Below are 12,590 nucleotides of genomic sequence, written 5' to 3' on the forward strand. Positions count from 1 at the left end.
ATTTTCAGTATGCATTTAATATAACATTGGACATGGGAAAGGTGACCAATATGAACAAACACATAAATGTCAATGCTCGTTTGTATGAAGATTGTCCAGAAACAGTTGACGTCAATGGGAACGTCTCAAGTTATAAAACTGAAAATAAATCTATATTATTATCGTTGGACATAAATGAGATTTTATTGAATGGGTATTTATAGTATAATTCATTTTAAATTTAATATTAACCTTTTGAACGCTTAGCTTTGTAGTTGCCGTGCCCCTAGCGCTTTACTCAAATTAGTAACTTTATATTTTACATTGATTTTGGCTCGCTGCTTCGCACGTGTGTATTTAGAAGTAACCAGAGGCAGATTTTGTACAAAAGCCGTTTGCTTGGGTACCTCTGTCTTATTCGTGTTTCTACCGTGAAGCAATTGTGTTTGCATAGCTGTGTTTCGGTTTGAAGGGTGGGATATGGCAGTGAATTTATAGGGTATAGAGGATTAACACCTGAGTTCTCAGGAATGGCACGCATGGGGGGGGGAGATCATGGACGAAACAGTATACTCTGTTATGTCGATGGTACTGCTCATGTCTGCAGGCGACGGTTACCACTTTCCATCAGGTTGGCCGTTAGCTTGTTTTCCATTCTAAGTTGCATAAAAAAAGTAAAAAACGAATGAAAGAGATCATTTATAGATCAAACAGACACGTGTAAATAAGACCTTCAAGAATACAACTGTGAAACCACATCTAATTTGTCGCAGTAGATTTTGCGTGATGCCGCAACAAACATACGGAAGAAAAATTAACAGTTATTGTTTTTGCTTCTATTGTTCTTATTAAAACAACTATATCTAATTTAGCTTAAATATTTTCCATGTCAGCCTCCCTATATAGAAAAAGTCTAATGTTCAGAAAGTCTAATGACCATGTGGTCCTGGCATAGAATAAGACACTCCTTCCTTTACCGTGGGTGTCGTGAAAGTCGACTACGGGACGGCGAGGGATGGGTTGCAGCGTCTCTCTTAAAACATCTCTAAAGCCTGACTGCGGTTGCCAATTCGCCTGCCAAGTGTGGCAAATATAATATGATGATGACGATGATCTCCAATATGTGGACATCGTCTAATTATAATTTTATTATATTCGTAAGATTATAAATATTAGTTATTTTTTATTGTATTCCGTTTTTAATTATTACTGTGGCAAGTAATTTAAATATATCCTAAATTCCTGTTCTATATTTATTATTGTATTAATGTAGTTAGTATTTTAAGGTTTATGGGAAGTTGTTCTCTTTATTAAGAGAATATTTTTAATAAAAATAATTGTTCTTACATATTACTAGTGCTTGTCTACTACTAGACTCATGAGTCTCTGATTTCTTTTTACCTTATTTTACTTTTTAGTGCTGCAAAAAATCTAATAGCTCATGGCAAATGGCAAATGATGACCGCCACCTATAGATATAATATCAGATACTATATTATAGATTAATCCCCTTATTCATAATAACGTCGAACCACCCTATTTTAGCTATTGAACTGTTTTGTCTCTTTCTTGTATGCTAAATTCTCAGTTTGAATGAAAGTGACAAAACCGTGTAATACCTGGTTAAAATATGTTTTAGTTTTTGTAAATAAGGGCTTAAGGATATTGTGTCTGCTATAACATCGCATATACGTTGATATTCCTGTTTCGAGACAGGTTGTAACATAGACAGTAGCACCATACCTCATTTTTGTAAATTGCATCACTTTCCATGGTGAAAAAAGGAATTATAACATGTGTTTACAGGTTTGAACGTAATGTAACAATAACTGACAAAGAAATATTAGACAAAGGGAATGAATCATTCAATGTAGTGCATGAATATTTGGTAAGTACAAAAAAATGAATCAATTTCCTTAAAAACTGCTTTATTTATTTAGTAGTATAAGAAAGCAGTTTCTAAGGAAAATAACTATATGTAATAATATATGTGCAATCAATTGGAAAAATTAATAATGGAAATTACTACATATTTTTATTTATTTAGTTAAAAACACAATTTATATTAAGTTTGTCTACAAAAATAATAAAAAGTTAATTCGAACAATATCAGTCATGATCGTGTCGGAGGTACTTGTAAACAAAAAAAAAATCGAAAAATTCCCATTCTTTTTGTGAAATTAAAATTAAAAGAAACAATATTATTTATTTATACTTTATTGACCAATAAATTAGTAGCAAATGCGGACTTAATGCTACAGGCATTCTACCAGTCAACCTTTAAGATGTGCAAAGATACTCGATGGCGGTAATATAAAATAATTTGAATTTATTATTTAACAGCTGTAATTATTTTAATTTATACAATATGTTGCTTAATTTTAGCCACTTCTTAATTTGTCTAGTATTTATTTATTTGATATATTTATTACTACAATATTAATTTCAGATAGTAAATAAAGGTGTTGTAACTTGGAAAAATATTGAAGCTATTATTATAGTGAACAAAGAATCATACATAAATATATCAGGATTCAGAGTAAGTATTTTTAGTACTTGTGTTATGAATATATGTGAAGTATAAACAAGCAAAGCAGGAAAAAATTACTCCATAATATAAAATCTATTAATGTCGTACATCAAAACAAAGTCATATCTAAGTGAAAATACATATAAGCCTAAATTGCATACATCTATTTCTGCATAGATGGAGCGTCTAATATGTTAGCCAATTCAAAACAGTTTGCTGAAATGTCGTTTTTCATATTGAATGCCAACGTCTAATCTTTTGTTAGGGTATATAAATGTTTAAAAATAAATATTTATAAACTAAATATTTTTTTATTATATTTATCACACTGTGTGGTCTCGGTTTAGCATACCACCACTTTCTTTCCATTTTAATGGTCAAATGATGGGTAGCACGTCCCTCTTAAAACATTATTGAAGTCTAACTGCGGTTACTAATCCGCCTGCCCAGCGTGGCAAATACTGGTAAAACTCCCCTTATGAGGGAGGCCTATGTTCAGCACTAGACAGTTGACGACTTATATAATAAAAGTAAAAAATATACACAAAACAATTAAGTGACCGATTGTTAATCACTTAAGACGAGAATTTTACAAAGAGAGACTACGCATAAATAAGTCGTTTGCTTTGTTATTTTTTTTATTCTTTTATTTTTTTATTTGTTTATTTATTGCTCCACTAGTGTTTCTGCTGGCTAAGTAGAAGTAAGATTACATGGTTGTGCTTCATTTTGAAGGTTTGATAGTAATATGATAGTAAAATTACACTATATGGATATACATCCATATAGTGTAATTTTATACATACATATTATTCATGAGGGATAATAAGAAAATTATTGTGTATTTTATGCTGTTCGTGTTACTGTTCATATCTATAAAAGATACTAAGCGAATTTTCCATCACGTAGGCCATCAGCTTGTTTGTCCTACTATATTGCATAAAAAATTATATTAACAGAATTTTGGGGCGTTATAAAAAGAAATACTATTTTTATTGAAGTATTTTTAGCGAGATACTTTATCTAGATGTTATTGATCCAAACTCTTAGGAGTATACACAGTAATTAATATTGTGTTACGGAACAAATGGTACAACGTAAAAGTTATCTTGGAAACCTAGACTGATCTATCATGATTAAATTGATACTGTCTAAGGAGAAGTCTAAAATCCATTGCCTTCTGAATAAGAAGAGTTATGTTGCAACTCTTTTTTATAAACTTCAATCAGTTTGTTTGTTCAAGACAAAACTTGCGAGCTAAATTAGAACCACTTTTTGACATTCGATTTAGCTGAAAACTTGCATACACCTTTAGTTCTGATATGTGTATAATATGCAGTCTTCAATATTATGTTTAAATAAACAGAAAACAATACATGAATGTAAGAGGAGAGAAACTCGGAATTAAACGCAGCACTAACCCACTTAGCCAATATAGTAATGATAGTAGGCTAGGACATTAGTGGGCTGTTATTAGGAAAAAGGGATTGTTAGTAATGAGGAATTTGTCCTTACTGCTAGGAATCAGGCAGGTCCTCTCAGGTTGATTGACAGGTTGATGAGGTACGCAGCCAGGGCCGTAGCATGACCCATGTTTAAGGTAGGGCACATAAATTACATAGTCCTTTTATTTTAATGCAGGGCATTGGGTCATAGTCCTTCAATGCACCCCCCCCCCTCCCTATGCGCTCATGCTACGGCCATGTACGCGGTACTACCTGGAAAACATCGTAGTTAATTCTCAATGAATTCATCATGTTCACCATTTCATATTTGCCCCATTAAAAATAGGCTGTTGTGATAAACAAATATGTCGGACAGGCATCGTCAACAGACTCCAATAGTTGCATCCGAACTGGTTTAGAAGATGGTATAGTGAAGTGCCTGCTCAATTTGATGCCACGATCAAATGTCTCGTTGATGGCGACAATTCCAATCTTCAACAATAAGATAGGTAAGTAAATCATCATTTAATAATACTGACATTTATTTGAAATGAACCGATACGACATCATAAACAAGAAAAGAATTTCATTTTTAAAGGCTGGTAGCACATCTGCAATGCCCTTGGTGTTGTGGCTAATCATGAGCGGTAAAAATAAATATTTATGTGTTAATTATATTTCAAGTACAAATAGATAATAAGTAAAGGTCATCATTGACAGAATAGAAAAGAATAGAGGTCGTAAGTACAATAATTGTACTCTATTGAAGTAATTCGCCATGTCATTCCGGCATAGAATAGTCCACCTCTTCCTTTCCCGTGTGTGTTACAAAATACGACTAAGGAAGGGCGAGGGATGGGCAGCAGCATCCCTTTTAAAACATCTCCAAAGCTTAACTGCGGTTGCCAATTCGCCTACCAAGCGTGGCCACTAGCAAAACTTCCCAAGAAGGAGGCTTATGCTCAGCAGTGGACAGTTAAAGGCTGATATGATATGATGAATTATTTGACAGTTGGTATTATTATCACGGTACTATTATTACTATTAGTATATTATAATCTAATGTTATTTACTTTCAGTCGAGGGTCTTGTCGACAATACGTTAAGGATATCATCAAATATGTCATTATATTTATATCCAACAGCGACCATAATGGATCAAGGGTACGTAAATAATTACCGCCAATTAAAATGAGTTACATTTTGTAAAATAGGTTTATTAAAATGGAAGATATTTTAATTAAGATAGGACAGCCCAAACACAATGAGATATTTTCTTGGGTAACTGAGTATTCACACATAACGTGACGCAATAACATTTTGTTACAATCTACGTCAGTATCTCGGTTTCTTTATATACAATTTTAGAATCCAGAGTTATATTTTAGAGAAATTAAAGCTTCTATTAATATGATAAAGGAATATAATTTTTAGGATTTAAGAAAAACGTAACCCTTATAGAATCACTTTGTAGTACATCTGTCTATCCGTTCGTCAGAACCCTTTTTCACAGAAATGTGTGGAGGTGCCAAGCTGAAACTAATACAAAAACTTAAGTTTGCAATCCCAAGGAGCTGTGAAAAGATCAAACTTTTAAGTAAATGCAATCAAAAACAACGGTAGTTAGTAGCGTATATTTTGACATTTGCAAAGGAATCAGAACTTATAGAGTACTTGCCGTTAATTTAGAATCACGAAATTTGGCAAGAAGCAATTTTGTACAACACAAAGAAAAAAACACAAAAATCGTAAATTCGTGGTATAACAAATATCTACAGCTACATCTACTTGCCGTTAATTTAAAAAATGGCAAGAAGCAATTTTGTACAACACAAAGAAAAAAACACAAAAATCGTTTTTTTGCTGAATTGAATTTTTTTTCAATAATAATTATAGTTTGTACTGAACCCTTAATGCGTAAGCCCGACTCACACTTGTCCGTTTGTTTTTAATAGCTAGATTTGTAAAATTAATAAGTAGGAAAATATGCATATTATATATTATATTAGCTATTGGGAAATTATTTTTATCAAAGGGAAACCGTGCAACCACCATACTTTAGAAGACATAGAGAAAAATTTGACAGCCTATATAGAAGAATGGATATCGGAAAAGTCAACCTAGTACCCCATTTAACCACCATAGGTAGGAGATAGGAGTAAAATGGGGTGTGAAAGAATGTGATTTTGCATTGTCACTCATATGAATTGTATACTAGCCTACGTTTGAAAATTATTTAAGATGTTCCATAAAAAAAAGCACAGTCTTCAAACTAGATAAAACTGGTTATTTTAATTTAAAACTAAAGAATTGAATACATTTTGATAATATTTCTATAAGATAAAGTAATAGAAATATCTTTTTAAATAAAAAAAAAAGGTATATCTAAATGAGTTTAAAAAATATGGAGTATTGGGGTAACAAGCATAAAAAAAATACAACCGTTTGGATAACTTCCTTTTATTTTGAAGTCAATTTTGATTACTAAAAAAGGTGATTTCGTCACTTTACCAGAAGGAGACTTTGTACAAAAGTCAATTGGGTACCTTTGTCCCATTCGTGTTTCAACCGTGAAACAGTTGTGTTTGCATGGCTGTGTTTCGGTTTGAAGGGTGGAATATGGCTTGAATTTACTGAGCACAGAAGAATAACACCTGAGTCCTCAGGAATGGCAACGCATGGGGGGTATCATGGGCGAAACAATATACTCTGTTATGTCCATGGTACTGCTCATGTCTATAGGCGACGGTTATCACTTTCCATCAAGTGGGCCTCCAGCTTGTTTGCCATTCTAAGTTGTATAAAAAAAAACTTTATGAAAATAATATTGAATGTGTTGCACACATATTCAATATTATTCATTACACATGAAAAAAAAATTAAATGATGATGAAATGATATTTATTTGCTGTAAATGTGGTACATAATGGGATGGAATTTATGACAATAAGTAACTTGCACTTTCAAAAAATAATCTATGTCACCTTTTATGTATTTTTCTGTTATTTTCCTTTTTTTTTTGTATTTTTTTTTTCCTTATTTTTGTAAATGTTTATCTATCCGCTTGCGCTAACGCTGTACGCTGGTGGGGCACCACTGAGGGATGATAGGTGAGAATAAATAGACAGGACAGTTAGCTCATCGTGATGAATGCATCAGGTATTCAGTACAATGGTTTCCAGGGGGGACCATGTGGAGGTCGACCAAGCAAGTGTATTTAGGTAATAGTTACTCATTGACGATTTGTAGTTTATGTTGTATCTGTGTTATGTATAAATAAATATATTTTTTAATTCTTTTTTTTTATAGGTCAGCGACGACGGTTATATTCCAAAAAGAATTGAGTCTAGCACAGGATCTAACTGTTATCATATTATGTGCTATTATATTGGCCGTGATAATTTTAATAGTTATAGCATTTATATTATATAAGGTAAGTCAAATTTACAATAACATATATCATATTATATAATTGATTACTAACAACGTGCCTCGAAATAGCTAAGTTTGGAATACGTAAGATCTGCGGACTGATTCTGGTTTAAAATCGTTTATTGTGGGTAGTATTCGGAGAACGCGTGTGTTCAATTATTTTGTTAATGAAAGATAGTAATTTTTTTTTCTGTTAATTTGTTTATGTGAATGTTGAAACTTCTTTCTTTCTCAAAATCTTTATACTTTGTAAGTTTTAAGTAAATTATATTTTTATACTACATATAAAAGGTCTAAGTTTTAGAAACGAAATTTTAAGTCTTTATTGTTTTATAAAAAATAGTAACTATTTAAAACTAGCCATTTTGTTTATACGCTTTCATTGCATACACTTATATACATTGTTGTAAACTATAAAAATAAACAATTGAGATAGTGTTCTACAAAAAGGAAATAGCTTTAATTATGGCAAAATTATTTATTTTAATTTAAAAGCTAAAGTACTAAACCGATTTTAATAAATTTTTTATGGAATCATCTGAAAGTTATTATCCTTTCACACAAGAAAAAACATTTCCAAATTAGTTTATAACTGATGGAGTTACCTCATAGCTGTCAAACATAGAAAACTTTTTCAAAAACAACCGAATTCAAAAAGAAGATTGTTCTCTATTCTGTAGCTTCTTTTTATTTTGAAGTTAGTTGAAAAGAAAAAAAAACATTTCAACGATTTTGGAGTGTATACATTCTTAATTCTATTATTCGGCGAAGTTGACAAAATACACTTTGCTATTTATAAAGGGCTTGTTTCGTGTTTTAGTTTCATGTTTGTCGTGGAGCAAGTAGTTTTAAAATAATAGCTATGGGTAAATCCAGAATTTCCATGATTGTTATTTTTTAAAGAGGTATTTTCTTAATTCAGCTTTCTGCTATATATACCATATATATATATATATATATATATATATATATATATATATATATATATATATATATTATATATCTTAGCGAATTACGAACCAAGTTTATTTATTTTTTAATTGAATGACCTCTTTAAGCAGTTTCATTACTTAATTTTGATTAACATTTAAATATACAAAATATTTCAATAAAAGATTTAAATGAAACATTAAATATGTATATATGTATGTAATTTTTTATTATAATAATAATAATTGAATAATTAAATTAATTTCAGATTGGTTTCTTCAGACGCAAACAAAAGGAAGAGTTAAAAGAGCATATAAGAAGAAAGAGTTTTGTAAGTACTAATAGAATTCTACAAAATTAATATTATAAAGAAGTGTCTTTTTATTTATAGTCTATTATATGCTTAGATTATATAAGATAGAGGATCGAGCCTCAAAAACGAGTTAACTTTTTGTCAGCTAATTATCAAACTCGTTTTTTTATCAGTGTTCTACCTAACACATTACACGTATCTATGTTTATTTATTTAATAAATAAAATGAGTTTCTGCGCCTTAAAAACATGCAAAAATTATAAAATAAAATAAATGTAGAAGTTATAAAGGAATTATTCATAACTATTTATCACCTAAAATTATATGAAAAAGCTGACCCGCTTTTTTCGAAGCATTTGTATGGAGTCACTCTATCTATATAATCTATGATTTAGTCATATATTAAAAAAAAAGTGCTGAAAATTAGTTATAATTCGACCAATATCTGTAAATAGTTTTTATCTTTTCAGAGACAATCCACATCCAGCCGTCATGATAACGAACCAGAGGAACCTATCGATGTGAGGGTCTTTTTTTTAATTGAACTTTATTTTTAGGAAGTACTTAAAAATAGTGATTGATCAATCATGAGAGAATTAATATGATATCAATACATTAAAATGATTGACGACCTCTATGGTGAAGTGATAGGCGGGTTGTTTTACGCAAATGAGGTTCTGGGTTCCATTCGCGGTCGGATCTATTTGGGAAATTAACTTTTCTGTATTGGCTTAGGTTTAGGTGTACTGCGTTGTGACTCTCATAACACAGGGTTTTCCTAGTTTGAGGTGAAGACCAGGCAATAAGTGTGAATGAATGAATGAATGAGTATACTTTATTTGCATTATACAATATAGGAAATAAACAAGATAATTTACAAACATAACGATACAATTGTATAAGTACAGTAAGGCGGTCTTATTGCTGAGAGCAATCTTTTCAAGACAACCTTAAGGTAATGGACTAATTGTCGTACAAGTAGGTATAATAGTTTGTTTGTATGGACTTGAAAAAATACTTTTACTTTTTACAATAGTAATAATTCCTTTTGATATTGAGAATTTTGAACTGCATGATTTTTTATAACAGTCATGCGAGGTTATGATTAGTTCTTTTAAAGGATGATAATGGAATGGTAACTCCCCCTGCGCTAACGCTTATACAGTGGCGGGGCACGAGGGAGTGTTGATAGGTGAAGATGAAGCAGGTCAGTTAGCCCATTGTGATAGATTCAACAATAAATCAATCACGATGGTTTCCAGAGAGAATCGCGTGGAGGTCGACCTAATAGGGTTTATTGCTAGCAATGAGTAACCCCATTAAGCCCAATTACTAACAATACCTTCTCCCACTAGTTTATGATAAGTTAGATACATTAATATACTGCAAAAGTCTAAATGTATTTAATTATAATAAAAAAAAAATATTAGTAGCTTAGTTACTAATTTTTTTTCTCTAATTAAATACCAAAAGAGAATTTGAACAGAAGTTGTTTTCTTTGATAACTCTGTCCCACCTATACTGCTACCGCTAAATAACTGCTATGTTTACAGAGCTATATTTAGTTTTTAAAGGTAGAATAATCATCATTATACCAGCCTTTGGTGATGCTGCTACTAATCCCTCGACTATTAAGTTCTCTTAGTCGCTTCTTACAATACCTACATGAAAAGGAGGAGTGGTCCATTCTATATCGCAACTACATGGCAAAAAGGTAGAATATGGCAGATAAATTACAAGACGTGTACCTTAGTTTTCAAGAACGGCAACGCATGAGTGGTAATATGAGCATCAATTCAATACGAAGTCCATTGTACTGTTCATGTATGTAGGTGACGGTTATTTTTTCCCATCAGTTGGATTGCCATCTTATTTATATTTTGTGTTATATAAAAAAAAATGTTCATAATAAATCGAAAATTCTTTTTAACAGCTAACCATGGAAGTGGAAGATGATGCTTTTGTGTCCTCGAGCAAACATTTGGACACAGCTGATGACGTTCCATTACAAGAGAATGAAGAAAAAGCTGAAGCCGAAGTACATTCCTAGTTTATGATAGTTTTTACTTATTTGTTTTATTTAATAATAATAAAGTTTTATTACTATTTATATAATAACAATATGAGTAATGTTAAAAGACCTAAGAATAATTTTCCTTCCAAATTTGTTAATAAGCTGTATAATCTTGAGTTTAATTATTTACAAGTTTCAATTAAACAGGAAAAAAAATATATAGTTGTATTATTGAATCAAGAATGGAAGTCATATAATATCTATAAAAATAGTTTATAAAAAACGATATTACTATGTTACTATGGCACACGCATGAAGGAAAGGAAAGAAAGAAAATTGTTAGTTTATATATTTTGATTTTTGTTTTGTTGCTTTTTTATTTTCATTCTTTTATCTCTTTTACTGTTTACTATATGTATGTTTTTTTTTATTATTATAATCTAACAATTTACACCAATTACAGCAGCCATGCTCATGAGTAGATTGATTTAGCGCTGTCATGTCTCCGTTTGCAAAACAAAAGTGTTTTATTTCATCGTCTGACATCACATAAATTGTGTCCCTATATTGAGGGTTTCTGCGCACAATAGTTAGTGTCCTTATTTAGTGCATAGTGAGGTTATGTCTTTTGTATTCTTGGGTTCCACGTCGCTAGACATATGTAATGCTGCGCTACGCCGCACAATTGCGCCAACTCACGTCACACACAATAAATTTTTCAAAATAAGTTGGCATACAGAGCAGTTGAGAAAAGTGAAATGGACTTGGAGAATTTAGTGTAATTTTTTGGACTTGTAGGTACTCGTTTAAAAGTTAATAAATGCACTAAAATATATGAATAAAAGTAACGAAAACTGAAAGGGCTTTTTTTGTCGGTTATTTTTGGGGCATGTCAAAAAATAACCTACAGTGATATACGTTACCCAGTGCGTCGCAATGGGGCAGTGAGGCGCGCCTGACTTACTGGGTTAACGCAAGAAAAATCTTTAAGTTATTATGTTAACACGCGGAGAATTTAAAACTCTCTTATCTATTGAACATTTTATGTTTCTTTTTTTCTTTTTTTTTATACTACTGAGTTCGCAAACAAGCATACGGCCCACCTGATAGTAAGCGGTTACCATAGCCTATGAACGCCTGCAATACCAGAGATATTACCTCGCGCGTTTCCGACCCTGAAGAAACCTCTTTACCCCCTTTTGAAGAACCCAAGCTGTAGTCTCTTGGGAAGCTAGGAAGCTCATTCCATAACCTGAGTGTTCGTGGGAGAAAACATCTCTGAAACCATGTTGTATGCGACCATTTAGGCTAAATTTTTATGTCTCTTAATTTCAATCGCCTCCCATACTATTCTTGAATAGAAGCTTCCATGGAAAGGATTCGTGGACGATGAAATTCGATCTTAAGTTGATACTCGTCATTAATAAATGTTTTATAAGTGTTCATTTACAAATTTTGTAATTTTTAACTACAGTGATATGTTTCTTCAACCTTTTAGCTATGTTTTACTTAGTCCAGTTTATGTACGAACTACCACAACTGCAGTTAATTCTGCTATTTTATTGTAACTATATATCTTTTGGTGTGCCTACAATGCTTTTGTTATAGTTTACTTGAATACTCGTGTTAATTCCTGTCTTTTATAAGTCATAAACATTGCAACCTGAAAATCTAATAGTTAATAAACTTGTATACATATATTTTTAAATAAATACCTATTTTCAACCGATTTCGAACGAAAGAAGTACTTAATTCGGTAGTATTTATTTTTATACCATATTTGTTACCTCTCAATTTCGTCAGTTTTAAACCAATTTGGAAAATTCTTTTTTTTTTACTGAAAAGATATGGATTATTTATGGATTATTACCATAAAAAATTTATCATAAATGGGTTCAGTAATCTTTTATAGTTTTTAGATTGAAATAACCGATTTTATTATAAGTC

General features: G+C 31.3%; 1 protein-coding gene across 4 annotated transcripts in view; it reads left to right on the forward strand.

Annotated features, from left to right (window-relative positions):
- Window positions 1–10,861, forward strand: part of LOC113517463 (integrin alpha-9-like) — a 33,479-nt gene extending 22,618 nt beyond the window's left edge. For 3 of the 4 annotated variants that reach the window (XM_031912305.2, XM_031912307.2, XM_026902130.3), the window contains 9 exons: window positions 9–193; window positions 1,786–1,867; window positions 2,429–2,518; window positions 4,301–4,463; window positions 5,034–5,118; window positions 7,264–7,387; window positions 8,585–8,647; window positions 9,100–9,150; window positions 10,563–10,861. In XM_031912305.2, the coding sequence (XP_031768165.2) occupies window positions 9–193; window positions 1,786–1,867; window positions 2,429–2,518; window positions 4,301–4,463; window positions 5,034–5,118; window positions 7,264–7,387; window positions 8,585–8,647; window positions 9,100–9,150; window positions 10,563–10,679 (960 nt within the window). In that variant the 3' untranslated portion in view covers window positions 10,680–10,861. The remainder of the gene's footprint in view (window positions 1–8; window positions 194–1,785; window positions 1,868–2,428; window positions 2,519–4,300; window positions 4,464–5,033; window positions 5,119–7,263; window positions 7,388–8,584; window positions 8,648–9,099; window positions 9,151–10,562) is intronic. The other variant, XM_026902129.3, reaches the window with a different exon arrangement.
- Window positions 10,862–12,590: the final 1,729 nt, after the last annotated feature.

The sequence above is a fragment of the Galleria mellonella genome, unplaced genomic scaffold (genome assembly GCF_026898425.1).
Source record: "Galleria mellonella isolate WM207_F2 unplaced genomic scaffold, CSIRO_AGI_GalMel_v1 utg78, whole genome shotgun sequence".
NCBI lineage: Eukaryota > Metazoa > Arthropoda > Insecta > Lepidoptera > Pyralidae > Galleria > Galleria mellonella.